Raw genomic sequence first — 15754 nt, forward strand, 5'->3', positions numbered from 1 at the left:
ACTTCATGGTGTTGTTCTCATGGTGATGGTTTCAATTTACCAATTAGGCAATTAACTTGAACTCACGGGGCTGTGTTCCGTGTATTTGCAATTCCCCACCAGAAAAACACAATATCAAATCCTGATGAGGCGCTTAATACATAGCTTAGTTGATTAAATTCCTCTCACCAATTCTTAAACATATTTGCCAGCACGCTAATTTTCAGTAATGTCCTATGAGTTAGTGGCCAGCCATAGGGACTGTGCAAAAGACTAATTGGAGACTTCTGCTCCTGGCCAAATACTGGTGTCATTTTCCAGTAAAGTAAAAGCGGCTTGTGTGGTGCCTGTTCCTGAAATCCCCTCTTCTCATGCATGAGGCACACGTGCTCCACCTTTTCCTAATGTCCCAGGGCTCCTTGTGGATTGCCCCAGCCCCGGGCCTTCCACTCAACTTGAACACAACCGAGCTTTCCAAGTAAGCCTGTCTGGGTTGAACACAATCACATCATTTTTACTTTCGGGCTTCAATCGAAAGGTTTAGTTATTTAATATACATCTACCAACCCTGCTCTTTGCCACCTTTATTTGCTTTCGCAAACCTGCCCCATGATACCCCGTGCTCTGGAGCTCTACTATTCATATGACACTTCTCACTGGTGTCTTACTGAGGCCAACCGAATGGGGAACATCTAACATGTCCTATCTGTTTTGGGTACAGGAGCAACTTCAAGCAAACCCAATCCTTCAATCAGCCCCATCCCTGCTGTGTTACAATTCTCTTGAACAGCTTCTTCATTCCTTCTTGTTTTCATCTGATTTTTTTTTCCCCATTCATTGACTCATTCACTAAGTATCTATTGAGTGCCTGCTACATTTTAGGCACTGGACTGACTGGTGAATAGTCAGTCGTTGTGATCCCCATCTTCAGAAAGCTTGTGGTTTTGTGGGGATGACATTTTAAATGCACAAATGAGTATTAATTATAAACTCTATTCTTTAAAGGAAAAGAACAGTGTTATGAAAATGAGTAACGAGGGTGGTGATGGTGCGGATATGTAATTTAGATGGGGCAGTGGTTAAAGATGGGTTGTCTAGAAAGTGACATGTAAACTGTGGCCCAAAAGTTGAGAAGTGAGTACAGTGAAGGATCAACATGCGTGAAATGACCTAGGGCACCTGGAGAGCCGGGCCCTGCAGTAGAATGAGCAGCGAGAGTATAGTCCAACTTGGGGTCTGGAAGTTAGGCGGGAGCTACACCCCGCGCGACCTCGTAGGCCCTATTTCAGTGTGCGTACCCAGTGCTCACACCAGGCCTATAACTTGTGATTCCAAAACAGGGTCTCCTCTCCCCTGTTGAATTTTGAAAACTAGAGTCAGATGTCCAAATTCTTCCACCTCCGCTTGGGCAGGGATCAGCAAATTTTAGACCCAGAGGCTTTCAGAGTCTGATGGAATCTCAGGTAACCACATGGCCCTTTCCCTCACTCGCATCTCCTTCCCCACCCTGAGCCACACCCAGACTCTGCTCAGGGCCAGTTGCAGAAACAAGTTATCTGGGAATAAGAATATGTCTTCAGCAAGGCTAGCACTGGGGCCTCTCTTTTTCTCCCGTCATTGTGTTAGTGAGAGAACACCTAACTTGCCATCACAAGCGAAACAATTTTATGGGAAAACTAAAAGGGTTGCCTTTTTATTTTTTAATTTTTGTTTTTGAGAGAGAGAGAGAGAGAGTGCGTGCATGCCAGAGAGCACAAGAGGGGGAGGGGCAGACAGAGGGGGCAGAGGATTCAAATTTTTTTTTTTTAATGTTTATTTATTTTTGAGACAGAGAGAGAGCATGAACAGGGGAGGGGCAGAGAGAGAGGGAGACACAGAATCCGAAACAGGCTCCGGGCTCCAAGCTGTCAGCACAGAGTCCGATGCGGGGCTCGAACCCACGGACCACGAGATCATGACCCGGGCTGAAGTTGGACGCTCAACCGACTGAGCCATCCAGGAGAGGGGGCAGAGGATTCAAAGCAGGCTCTGCACTGACAACAGCAAGCCTGATGTGGGGCTTGAACTCAAGAACCAAGCTGAAGAAGTCAGAGGCTCAATCGACTGAGCTACCCAAGTGCCCCAAGGGTCATCTTCTAAAATGTTAATTTTAATACCTTTTAATGTCAACTAAATCTTAAGTGGGCCGTAAATTAATTCCTTAAAAATAGGGGCACCTGAGGGGCTCAATCGGTTCAGCATCCAACTTCAACTCAGGTCAGATCTCACTGTTAGTGAGTTCGAGCCCCACATCGGAGTCACTGCTGTCAGTCTATCAGTGCAGAGCCGATTTTGGACCCTCTGTCCCCCTCTCTCTGCCCCTCACCTACTCGCACTCTCCCAAAAATAAATACATAAATGAATAAATAAATAAATAAACGTACGTACGTATGTATATACATATAGTGCTTTTACTCCTGAAAGAGGTCGCTGACACTTAAAATAATTAAGAGTAATAATCATCACTTTTTTCCAGAATTCAAAAGCACTTTCACTTATATGATACCTCCTTAAGCTTCAGGTGGATAGATCACGTGGGGGCTGGGGAAAGACAGAGGAAGAATTTTAACCTGTAACTTGGATGCCCAAAGTCCACAGAAAGAAAGCGGACCCAATCAGCTTTGTAATGACGTGGTCCCTTAATAGGTGATACTAAACCACCCATGCCCTCTGCTTGCAGGAATAAATTATTCTTGCCAGGTTCAGTTATTCCTTGGCAGCTGAAGGAAGACATACCCTGTCAGCATGTTAATGTATTTCAAATAGGTTCATCAAGGGGGAGGGTGAAAGATAGATAATCGTAGGTGCTGTGTGGTAGTTATGTCGAGTTCATTTTACTGTTCTTTTTTTGTACGTTTGAAAAGTTCCATAATAAAATGTTTTGCTTTAAATGTCAGTCTTTTGATCATGATTTAGTATTTTCCCATTCCCCCCTACCAAATATTTCTCTGTGTTATGGGACAAAATCCCAGTCGTCTCTCACTAGTAGCTGCTCTGGCAACAGGTATAAAAATCTGTTGTTTGGTTTAGAAAAAAAAATAAAGGCTCGAACTTTGAAGTATGGGAAGAGAAACTCAGATATCTACCTTGATGTTTCATACTATCTCAGCTCAGTAAACAATTTCAGAATTAGACCCACTGAGACGAGGAAGGTGAGTGCCAGATAGACATTACCATCTTCGTCATCAAGGGGCAATGGTGCAGGCACTTAAGAAAGAATTCAACTGTTGACTGAGAAAGCATGACTCTGGTAATGCAGAAGGTGGAACTCTCTTTTGGGACAAAGTATGTTTCCCAACCTTCTCCTTCTCCCTGCTACACACACGTAAATGCTCCCCAAGAGAGGCCTGGATCAATAGACAGCAAATTAAGCCACTTAGCCTGGAAGTAGTGGTCTCGCTAGAACCAGATTCTTGGGAAAACTCTTGGAAATTTCCATTCTAGAATCTTCCTACCTATACGAATTGGTAGATTGAAGAATAATCCAAAGGTTTTTTAAAAAATTTTTCTCGAGGGAGGGCCTGTTTCCAAATGGCTTTTCAACACACATAAGATAACCCAGATAGGCACAAGGGGAAGGAGGCAGGGTCCAGCATCAGATAGATTCCTGGCTTTACCGGATTTCCCTGGAGGCAATGGAAGTGCAGTGGCCACGTGATACCCCAGTTTCCACGTCTATCAAGTGGTGATAATAGAGGTTATGGGGATTAGATAATACAATGCATAGGAAGTGCTTAGCACAGTAGCTAATACATTGAAAACACTTGGGGCGCCTGGGTGGCTCAGTCGGTTAAGCGGCCGACTTCGGCTCAGGTCATGATCTTGCGGTCCGTGAGTTCGAGCCCCGCGTCAGGCTCTGTGCGGACAGCTCAGAGCCTGGAGCCTGTTTCAGATTCTGTGTCTCCCTCTCTCTGCCCCTCCCCCGTTCATGCTCTGTCTCTCTCTGTCTCAAAAATAAATAAACGTTAAAAAAAAAAAACACTCAATAAATGGGTTTGGCTTTTATAAATTATTTGATTGTTTACCACATCTTTATATGCCAGCTACATTTTAGCATAATCCACACAAGCTCACTCGCCATTCAATCCAAACCCCTTGTACAGGGAAAAATGTGTTTCCAAACACAAATATAAATTCATTTTATTACGCTTTTGAAGTAAGAAAATATGAGCATAAATATCTGATCTACTAGTAAAATCACAATCTGAAAAAAAAAAAAAAGGCCCAATGGTACAGTGTATCGATAGAAGTTAGCTTCTTTGCTTTTCTACTCAAAGTAGAGCTCACAGTGATATGAAGAAATATTTAAGATGCAGAATCATCCTACCACAATTTTGTACTTGATTCCACAAAACACATCATTCCTATGAATCTCTCCCTTTTGGAAAAAACAGTATAGGCACATGGAACCTTAACAGTAAAATTTTGTGGAGATACAATGGTGGAGTCTAAGATCTACATTTTCCTTGGTTTTCTAAAACTGCGCTCCAAATGGGCAAGTAAAATACAAATTTATGCATGTGTAGAAACTAAAAATATCCCAAATACTTTAAACAAAATTTTTAAAGCTCTGGTTTCTATACTCGTTTTTCAGGAACACTTATCATACTTCAGAGAAATCATATTGCAGAACTGGAGAAAGAAAATTTTACTCTGGCCGCTAGGAAAAAATATGTCTAGGAATATTTAGAACTATTTATATTTCAAAAAATCTTTAGGCTTGAAGATTCAAGAAATGATATCTAGTATAAAGTGCTATTCCAAACACACATAAGTTCATCATAACTTTGACTTTTTACAGATATTTTCCAAGTATTATTTGTAGATTGCAAATGATCTAGTAAGTGGGTTCAAAACTTAATTCTTGAGCTAAGTAAAAAGATAACAGGCGACATTCAGATTTATCTTTGGAAAGCAGCAGTGAAATATGAGTTTTCTTCCATTAAATCAAGTCAGTATTTCATTCTGAAAGCAATGTATTAATATGCAATTTTATGAAATAATCCAGTTATAGGCCAAGACTCTTGGTGAACACGCTTCGTCAACCTAGGATCCTCCTCAGTGCCGACCAGGCATTTGTGAGACCGCCTGAGGGACAATGGATTAAATGGCCTTTAGGGTAAAAATATTTCTTTGAGGTTCAGATTTAAAATTTCTCTATAATTAAGATCCTTTTTCAATTGTGTAATTTTCTCCTAATTTACGGGTATGACACGATTTGGCGATTCAGGGCTATCACTCTGTGGATTTAAAAGTGGTTGGAGACAAGCTGGAGGCTCTGGCCTTTCTCTTCTCTTTGATACCCTCCCTCTGAAGAGTCAGAAATTGTCCCAAACTATAGGAAAATAGAGTACTTGAGAATGAGTAAACTATTCTAATCCAAGGAGTGAAGGTATGTGAAAGAGTTCTATGAACTGTAAAATACCACACCTCTAGCCTTCTTCACCTTCTCCTTCCCCTCGCCTGAACAAAGCTCTAATTAATGAGAGGGCTAGGATGCTGAGGTTAACCCCTGACGCCTTCTCATTCATCTGGAGAGGCCCATGAAGTTTCGAACGATTATCCATCAAGAGATAAAGGGCAGTGGACATTGGAACAAGAATTAACACAGGCAGAAAGGAATCTCACCTCTGGAGTATCTCTAGAACAATCTTTTTCAGGCAAGCCTCCCTTTTGGGTAATGATGAACCTAAATGTCTGGTCTGAAAAGAAAACTCCCATCAGACACCTGCTGATTTGAGAATTCAATTCCTGCCCAGTTGGAATACTGCCAACATTTTTCAGTTCCTAACAGGAATGTGTGTGCAAGTTCAATAAAAGCTTTGTTTCTAAAGACGTGTTGGTGTTAACATTTCAGGTGAGACTGAGGAATCACCCTTGTGACTTGGCGTATTCTGCTAAACTCAGTATTATATGTGATAGGAACAGAGGTGAGGGCCGGGTCAGAGATGAGGGGCTCAGTCTTAGGAAGAAGGCTTTCAGTGGAGGTGGAGAGGTGAAGATGCCAACCCTTTCTCACAGTGGAGATTCTCATCAGGGCTTTAAACAGAGTCGTTGAAGAATACTTTAGATTCTTCAAAAGGCAGTGATTCATACAGACCCCTTTCTCCAAAAAAGCATAAAGTAAGCTCACCTACACGTCATTGTTTCTCTTTACCTTCTGACTGAGGAAGATGGAGGGCCAGAGAGTTGGAGACAAAGCTTCCCAGTGTCATCTTCTTTGGTCATGCCTTGAAATTACCCCCAATTGCCACTAACTGCCTCAGCTATGTCCTAACATTCTCCACGGAGTGATGCTCATTGCCTGAAAGATGTGAGTTCAATTGTGAGTACAAATCCCAAATGAGGAAACTCTGAGCCAGTCCAACGTGCTTTGTTATTTGCTATTTTCCCCTATAAACGCGTTAATGAAACAACAATAATAATTTCCTCGGACGGCAGTGCTTCTGCCAAAATAAAATGCTTCAGAGACACACACGGTCTGGTGGTCCCACCTCTCTCAGCCCTGAAGATTCCCAGGCTCCGGGCCACTGGTCATGTGGGGTTGTAACCAGACACTGCGACAGCGACAGATTCCTCATCTTTGTGATCTAATTCTTTTGCTACAGAGTAAGCCACCGATCCATTGGTCCATAGCTGCAGCTTCGGATCAGACTCTTTGGCCAGGAACTGCAGCTGGGTTTTTTTCATCTTCTTTACAAGTCTAGCAAAGCCAAGCAACACAGAACTAAATATCATTGAGAATCCACAGAGCAGAAAGGCTGCAGTGTAGCTGCCCGTCGTATCCACAAGCCATCCTGTAATAAGCAACAGCGAAATTACATTGTGGAGTTGACAATTCAATTATTTACCTACTCTCAAATCTAATCATTTCTTTTTTTTTTTTTTTAATGTTTAATTTTGAGAAAGAGCGAGAGGGAGAGACAGAGTGTGAGCAGGGGAGGGCAGAGAGAGAGAGGGAGACAGAATCCGAAGCAGGCTACAGGCTCTGAGCTGTCGGCACAGAGCCTGACATGGGGCTCGAACCCACGAACTGTGAGATCATGACCTGGACCGAAGTTGGACACTTAACCAGCTGAGCCACCCAGGTGCCTCAAATCTAATCATTTCTAAGGATAAGAATAACAGATTGCTAGCACCACCATTATAATTTTAACATGAGAAGCAGATCTAAAAATATGGTGCAGCAACTGAAAATGCATTCTGTTTTCTAGGAAAAGTTCTTAAATGTATTGTCATTGCTAGGTAAAGTGCTTGGAAGAGTGTCCCATTCTTAGTAATCGCACAATAAATATTGTCATTAATCCTAGAAAATATGGTAGAAAAGATAAAAATAGCATCAAATTATTGATGTTGGGATCACTTATCTCTCGTGTTAAGAGAATATAATTGTACCAAATGCTGGTAGTATTCCCTACACCCACATACTGTCTATCTTGAGTGACATTAACATGCTCCTGGATATAGAAGAATCCAAATTTTCGGCTGGACCCAGTCATTGTACCCCATACAGTGAAATTCAGAACTTTGGGCCATCTTAGATGCAGCCAACACAAACTTCACAAGATATCATTTTGCAATCATGGCTTTTTTTTTTTTCTTCTTTTCTTTAGCTCCTTTTGCAACAAATTAATCCCAATATCAATTCCTGCTCTAAATTTTGAGGAGAACCAGGGCATATGATATGCAAAATATGGGCCACAATGATCAGAGAATCGATGGGATCAAATTAGACCTTGGCAGACAATTATTTTATGATTAAAGTTTTTTAAAAACTCCTCTAAACTTCTATGCCAAGAAAATCCTCTGGAAAAGTATATGATTTTTCCTTTCACCCACTTCATTAGTCAAAAACAGTATGCAGAAATTGTTACAAGCCCCACAAAGTTTCCTGTAATCCAAACTACTCTTGAATATTTTAGTTATCCTGTGATTTGCTTATGCATTTCTGTAGCACCAAACAAAAGAGACTGAGTAGAGAGTTGTCATTTTAACGGTAATTAAATAAGAGAAGTATTACGGTAAGAACTTACACCCTAATCCTCCAATGCCTGGCAACGAGAATGTCTAATTTGCCAAATGAAGGCCATGGATCAAAAAAAGGACCCAGGAATCCAAATTTCATTTATGCACTATGACTTTTTAACTGAATTACACTGCTCCCTCCAAGGTTGGTAAACACAAAAATTGGCTACCAAGGGAGGATGGGGGGACCTTTTGGGGGCAGTTTCCAAAAAATGAAGCACTAAAAAGATGGTCCTATATCACAGAATTTAAACTGACCAGGAAATTTTTTTAATGTTTATTTAGTTGAGAGAGAGAGAGAGACAGACAGAGAATAAGCAGGGGAAGGGCAGAGACAGAGGGAGATATAGAATCTGAAGCAGGCTCCAGACTCCGAGATGTTGGCACAGAGCCCAATGCAGGGCTCGAACCCACGAACCATGAGATCATGACCTGAGCTGAAGTCGGAGGCTTAACTGACTGAGCCACCAAGGCACCCCTGACCAGGAATTTTTATCTGCAGCTGTGAAACAGCCACAGTTTCCCCTAGTTGGCTGCTTTAGCAATGGCTGGGTTCGGAAATCATTCTATAGTTTCACTATACGCTAACTAATTTGGATGTAAATTTTAAAAAATAAAAAATAAAAATAAAATAAAAATACTATCCGTAGTCTCTTAAGAATATAGGGCCCCTTTGGCTCCTTTGGCTGGCACTCAAGACCCTCCGCTATGACACCCACTTACCATTTCAGCCTCACTGCCCACTCTCCCCAAGTGGAATCCTGTACTCCCTCCAGACTTCCCTCTGAATGTGCCTGACTTATTTATAAGCCTGAACAGCTGCTCCATTCCATCGCTCCCATCATTAGTGTGGAATGGAATCAAGACCCTAATTTTGGACTTTTTCTTTCCAAGTAGGCTAAAGTCTCCACTTGGCTGGAAGAAAACGATAAAACAAGGATACAAGTGAGACCATGATACCTCGGTGGCTCTTGAATCCCTTTCTCTTTCGCTCTTCCCAACTTAACTTCCAGTCCCCATTGTCTGTGTGTGAGTTGACAGTTTTCACATCAGTATGACAAACAGAAGAGGTGTCTGGGGGGATCTCTCTGGAAACTTACCTGCGATGGGTGGGCTCACCAAGTACGGCACTGCATGAAGGAAGTACACCACACCGAGGGCTGATGACAAAGACGTGGTCCCTACTATTTCTGCAGTCACTACTGGGATCAGAGTCACGTAGGCACCATCAAAGTAGCCAAAGGTACAAGAGAAAGGCACGAGCAGGGGAAGACTCTGGAGCATTGGGAGGCAGAGATAGCAAAGCCCATCCAGTCCCACGGCAAAGAGGTAGCAGACATACCGGTAGTTCTTCAGGCACCTGTGGATTTGAAGACCAAGAATGAGTGCAGAATGCACAGCTTCTATCAAAGAGCTTTGGAACCATGGCCATGCAGTGATAAGCACTGCAGTTATTTATAGAGAAGGCTTCCCGTTATCCATGTCGTCTATCTTTCTTTTGGTATAGGAAAACACAAGACTTCATCTTCCCAGGAAACATGGTGTGGCACAAAATACGCTCTAAAACTAGAAAGGCGGAAGTCTGAATCCAGTTCTGTCACCTACGAACTGCTTAACTCTAATCTCCATTTCTTTAAGCTGTATAATGGGAAGGTTACCTATCCCATACGGTCACCCTACGGATAGTTGTAAAATAACAAGTCGAGTGTCAGGTGACTATTTTCTAGCCGTCTACCATATTAGATGCTTTCAGGTACGTCACCCATTGGTGTCTGCTACGTCATATGTGGTCAATAACCCAAGTTACACAAGGGAGAAGCTAGAATATGAAGACATTAAAATGACTGGCCAGAGATGATGTCAGTCTTGTACCAGGACTAAGTGTTATTTTCAAGACCTCCCCAGTGGTACTTCCGTTACCTTTTCCCCCTATAGCTCCAAACTCATCATTGATACCAATTATTTCAAAGACTCGGTACAGTATCAGCCCCGGCCATTTATGCTTTACAAATGTTCTTCAACCCGCAGTCTCATTTGAGCCTCACAAAATGCTAAGAGGTCAACAGAAAAATATTGCACTCGCCTGTTTTACAGATGAAGACCCCTGAAGATCTGAGGGTCACTAATTTTCCCTAGGTCACAGGGATAGTAAGGGGCAGAGCCAGCAGAAGAACTTAGGTCTGGTATAGCCCCTGAGCAGAGATGCCTCTATCAAACCTACACTGGGGCTGCTTCTTGTGGTGTTAGTGGTCAAGATAGAGACCCCAACTCTTCCCGCTTTTCCTTAACCATTAAATTTGGAATTAACTTTAAATATTATACTCATAGCACTGGAGAATGGCTGTTGGACACTGAGTAAGTACCGAAGACATAATATGTGAGAAGCCACATGATGATTGCTCTCCCAGGTCACAGCTCGAGTGTGAAGAGAATCTGAGTATCTCACTCTTCTTCAATCCAAGCAGTAAGCATTAGCTTAAGAAACTACCTAGTAGATTTGTTATAACTTGGGTTTCTAAGCCTAAAACCATACTGAAAGTATTTGCTATCCGCATGGTCAAACACAAACGTGTGGCTGTAAATAATGTGTTAGTTTTGCACCTAATCTCCCTGCCTGGACTCAATTCTGTTCCTCTCTCCATTTCCAGCCAGCCTCTGTGTTTTTTGTTTGTTTGCTTGTTTTGTTTTGTTCTGTCTTTAAACTAAAACCACAACACCCAGCCTGAGCACTGACTTGACTTCGGATGGAATGAAATGTGTCACCAGAACTTGTGGTTACCACAGGTTTCTGCAATTTAGACATACCCGTCATCCTGAACCGTCTAGAACAGAGGTTGGCAAACTATGGCCAAATCTAGATCACCACCTGTTTTTGCACTGTCTGTGAACTAAGAAGCGTTTTCTATTTTTGAGTGGTTGGAACAAAAAAATCAAAAGAACAATACTATTTCAACGTGTGAAAATCATCTGGGAAATAAAAATTTCAGTATCCATAGTAAAGTCCTACTGGAACATAGCCACTCTCATTTCTTCACATATTGTCTATAGTTGTTTTGTGCTACAACAGCAGAACTGAATACTTGTGATCACAGGACCCACGGAGCCAAAAACGTTTGCTATCTACCTCTTTACGGGAAAAGGCTTCCAACCTCTACCTAGAAGAACCAGCAGGGGGGTTGCCCTCAGATACTGAAAACTCATTGACGTCACTCAGATGTAGGTTTTGTACAGGGTAAGGGGATGAGGGGGATCTCAAAGCTGGGAGTCCCCTGGTAGGGGGCCGACTGCGGTTTCACGGATTTTACCTTCTGTCAGTTAGCCATCCAAATGTGATATTGCCAATAATGTCAATCACCCCGAGTATGGACATAAGGAAAGCAGCTTGCTGGTGACTCACTCCGACACTCAGAGCATAAGGTACCAAGTACACAAAGAGAGGGCTGCAGCCGTAAGCCATAAACAGAACAGAGATGGCTAACACAACGAAGTCTGACATCAGTAAAAAACTGTATTCCTGTTGCAAAGAGCAACAGAGGCAGGTCTGCACCCATTTTTTAGTCAAAGTTGCACAGGGAGACACTCGCTTAAAGTCTTGTTTCTGAGTTCTACAGATGTGGTCCTGCTCTGGAGTTGTATGGTCCTCCTTCAGAGTAATAGGCCGCATCAGGGCGCCGCAAACACAGAGATTCAAAACGAAGCCCCCAAGAATGAGTAACGCTCCCCGCCAGGAAAACTGTTCAATAAGGAGTTGAACCACCGGAGCCAGTATGAAGGTGCCAATGCCACTTCCTGACATAGCGATCCCGTAAGCAAGGGCCTTCCGTCTGCTGAAATATTTGCCAACCATGGCAATAGCCGGAGAGTAACAAAGTGCAAATCCGAGACCTAAGGATGAAGAGAAGTATATGAGTTCTGGTATACCGTGAGCAGCCGATGAAACAAAATTTCAGGATAAACTTATTTGGATTAAAGAGAATCTGGCCTTCTGTCAAACCCTTTTAAAACTATTTTCTACACCAAGCTGAAGAGGAGTCTCCCTGACCAGTCCTTCACAGTTTGGGAAGTATAGTGTGTGTGGATGGATGGATGGATGGATGGATAGATAGATATCTACAGATATCTATATCTATTTTTTTTTAATTTTTTTTTTAACGTTTATTTTTGAGACAGAGAGAGACAGAGCATGAACGGGGGAGGGTCAGAGAGAGGGAGACACAGAATCTGAAACGGGCTCCAGGCTCTGAGCTGTCAGCACAGAGCCCGACGCGGGGCTTGAACTCACGGACCGCGAGATCATGACCTGAGCCGAAGTCGGCCGCTTAACCGACTGAGCCACCCAGGCGCCCCGTACAGATATCTATATCTATATCTGCCATATTTTTTTAAGGTTTGCTTCCAAAGAAGAAAGTCATATATATAGATATAGATATAGATATAGATATAGATATAGATATAGATATAGATATAGATATAGATAGATATATGAAATGAAATCTATTTTAATATATGAAATATTAAAATGAAAGGAAGAGCTTAAAAAATCACTACACGAACTGAATTTGAATTAACTAGAAAATGAAGATAATGCTGAGCCAAGAAACTTATTCTCCCCACCCAATACCTCTCTTTATCTTAAATTATCCAGAGGATTACTTCAACTCTTCACTGCCTATGAAAACATAACTCTGATCATCTGGACCACTCATGGAATTTGGGTTTAAATAGCATATATGACCCCATGAAAGTTCCAGAATAATGTCACATAATGGGGAGACTTCATGCCAACTTTGTGTATGAACACAGCATGTACACATAGTAACCTGAACATATTCCTTAAAGTCAGCAGAAAGCCTTTTAAGGATTTTCAGCTTCTATTCCTTTTAAGTCAAGAAAATCTGAAGAGTGTAAAACCTTGAACTCATGGCATCTAAATGGAAAAACAGAACCACCTTCGGCTCCTATTCCCATCTGCAGTGCTGGGTGACCAATGATCCAGATTTGCCTGGACCGATGGGTTTCCGGGATACGAGATGTTCAGTGCTAAGACCAGGGCACTCCTTGGTAAACTGGGATGACTGGACACCTAGCGGTTGGGACTTTTGGGTTACATGGAACAGATACCTTTTTTTTTTTTAAGCTGACAGAGCTAGATTTATAAAATCACTATGAGATTATGTCCTTCATTGACCAGATCATGCTACCCCTACAGCCCAGACTGAGTTAGTGCTATTCCACATTCCTTTGAGTGATGGGGCAAAATGCCACTCCAGTGCCACCGAGTGACCCCACCTTGATGCCATGCAGTGCCCTTAGGTATGCTTTATGGGATGCACATAGATTACTTCTCTTCTTGCAGGGTCCGTCATAATTCTCTAAAGCATAATTCCATCACATTGAGAGAGAATGCATAATGTAAAAACCTTCACAATAAGGGGCTTTCTTTTTTAAGTTGTAAACCCCCATTTATTGGATGATGCTCCTCACTCACTATAAAGCAGGGGCAACTCAGGTCGAGCGCAGATAGTGTTTTGGAGTCTCGGCAAAGATGTTGGGAGAATGATGACCGCTGAAAATTCATGGTGCCCTGACTAACATCTCATTGCTTCTGAGTACAGAATCTCAGCCATCCACTGATACCAGAGGGGAAGCCGGAAATCACTTCTATCATGTGGCTGAATTGGAGGAGTGATACATTTTCATTCCAGGAGTGCAATCAATTGCATTTCCAGCTCTTTTAACTGCTAGGTAGGTAGACATAAGCTAAGTCAACTAAATTATGCAACTATGGGGCACCCAGGTGGCTCAGTTGGGCGTCTGACTTCGGCTCAGGTCATGATCTCACGGCTTGTGGGTTCGAGCCCTGGCTCTGCACTAACAGTTCAGAGCCCGGAGCCTGCTTTGGATTCTGCGTCTCCCTCTCTCTCTGCCCCTCCCCTGCTCATGCTCTCTCTCTCTCCCCTTCAGAAATAAATAAACATGAAAAAAATTTTACATTACGCATCTAACAAGATGACTACTTTACGGAAGACAGTTCTGTTAATGTGCCTGACAACACCTGAAGGGGGTGGGGAGACAAGCGGTACAAAGAGCCCTTACCTGTGAGAACTCCCAGAGTGAGGTAGAGATGCTTCAGACTGGTGGCAAATGAGCCCAGGATGAGACCAGTCGACGCAAGCAAGCCACCCAGCATGATTCCCACTTGACAGGATAAATGGTTACTGACGACACTCCCAAGTGGAGCTTCAAAAACAATAATAAATAGGTTCAGCAGAGAGGCTTTGAGGGCACTGTGGAAAGGCTGTGGTGTTGCGTTGACAGAACAGAGAATGGTTGATCTTTACGGCATCAAGCCCGTCTCGCTCATTCCACATATTTGGAAACTGAGGAGAGAGGAAATGACTTGTCTATGGTCACACGGAGAACAAGTAGCAAAGCTGGAATTAGGATCGGTTCTGCTGAGTTGCATTTCCGTGCGCCCTCCGCTTCTCCATTCTATTATAGTCATAATTCCAGGGCTCGGGGGGCTTTTAAAATAGCGAATCAGCTCCTTATTTAAATTACATGCCACTTACACAAGGATGTGGCTTGTATGTTTCACATAGTATTAATCATGCATCATTAGCAATAATTATCACAGTTAACTAGTAGGGAAGGAAAGTGGCAACACTGTGTGGCCACTAGTGTTATGCAGGAAAAGGCCAAGGAAAAAGACCATTCCACAATCTGGTACTGTTTTCGGGCTTTAGGAAACCCTGTGGATGAGAAATCAAAACCCAGAAAATCTAGGAAAATGCCTCACATCCGTAGCGACATTTGGGTTGGCCTCACTCTATTTGTGGTTTAACAATGTGTTATAATTGTGCCAGCTTTCAGGTTTATAGAATATTAATTAAGCTGGAATAGACCAAGGAGAAATTGAAGTTCAGGGGACTATGACATGTCCAAGATCACCAACAACTATAGCTCAGGGCACCTGACACCAAGTTCAGGGTTATTTCACCCTGTTACTCTGTCTCCTTGGGCCTCCCAGACTGATGGCAGAGGAGACATGGGGAAAGCATGAGAATTCTTTCTATGGAACAACTCATGCTGAGCAGTATTCCTAGTACGAAGATCAGAAGAGCAAGTTCTTCGGGTATCTGTGGAGTATAATTTTGTATTGGTCAGGTTGAAACTGGGGCCCGACTCAAATGTACGTGACAGAACCAGCCGTCAGCCTGATGTCTCCTGCCTAGTTAAAACAGTGGCTGTGTGTCTATATAATCTCTGGAGAACAGGAAAGAGCAAAACTCCCGAGAATATATCTAATTCTCCAGGCTGCTGACGCTATGGCTATTGGAAAGTGACAAAACTTACACTAAACTCAATGAAAAGTGCCCCCAGTGGGTGTCTGCAGCCTCTTCTCCATCTCCTGACCTCAACTAGTGTTGCCAGGTGAGCAACATGGAAACTGGTACATGGAAACTGGATCCAACATGCCTCAAGTCCTTGCATGGCCTCCAGTCCTTGAATTTTAAAATGCTGCATCTAATACGACCCAGCTTTATCACACAGTCACTGTGATCCTGTTGGTCACCGAAGGCCATTTAGTCCTCTTCTGGGGATTATAAATATTCTCCAAAAGATAACAGTGAGGGAAATGAGTCACCTGTGTCATCTGAGAAAGATAAACATGGCTCACTTGGCATGGTCATACAAAGGCTGTGACTCA

General features: G+C 42.7%; 1 protein-coding gene across 1 annotated transcript in view; it reads right to left on the bottom strand.

Annotated features, from left to right (window-relative positions):
• Window positions 1-4017: 4017 nt before the first annotated feature.
• Window positions 4018-15754, bottom strand: part of SLC16A12 (solute carrier family 16 member 12) — a 78066-nt gene continuing 66329 nt past the window's right edge. The window contains 4 exon segments of the mRNA XM_042960898.1: window positions 4018-6815; window positions 9144-9403; window positions 11349-11928; window positions 14140-14283. Coding sequence (XP_042816832.1) covers window positions 6553-6815; window positions 9144-9403; window positions 11349-11928; window positions 14140-14283 — 1247 coding nt within the window. The 3' untranslated portion in view covers window positions 4018-6552.

Source organism: Panthera tigris, chromosome D2 (assembly GCF_018350195.1).
Source record: "Panthera tigris isolate Pti1 chromosome D2, P.tigris_Pti1_mat1.1, whole genome shotgun sequence".
In the NCBI taxonomy this organism is placed as follows: domain Eukaryota; kingdom Metazoa; phylum Chordata; class Mammalia; order Carnivora; family Felidae; genus Panthera; species Panthera tigris.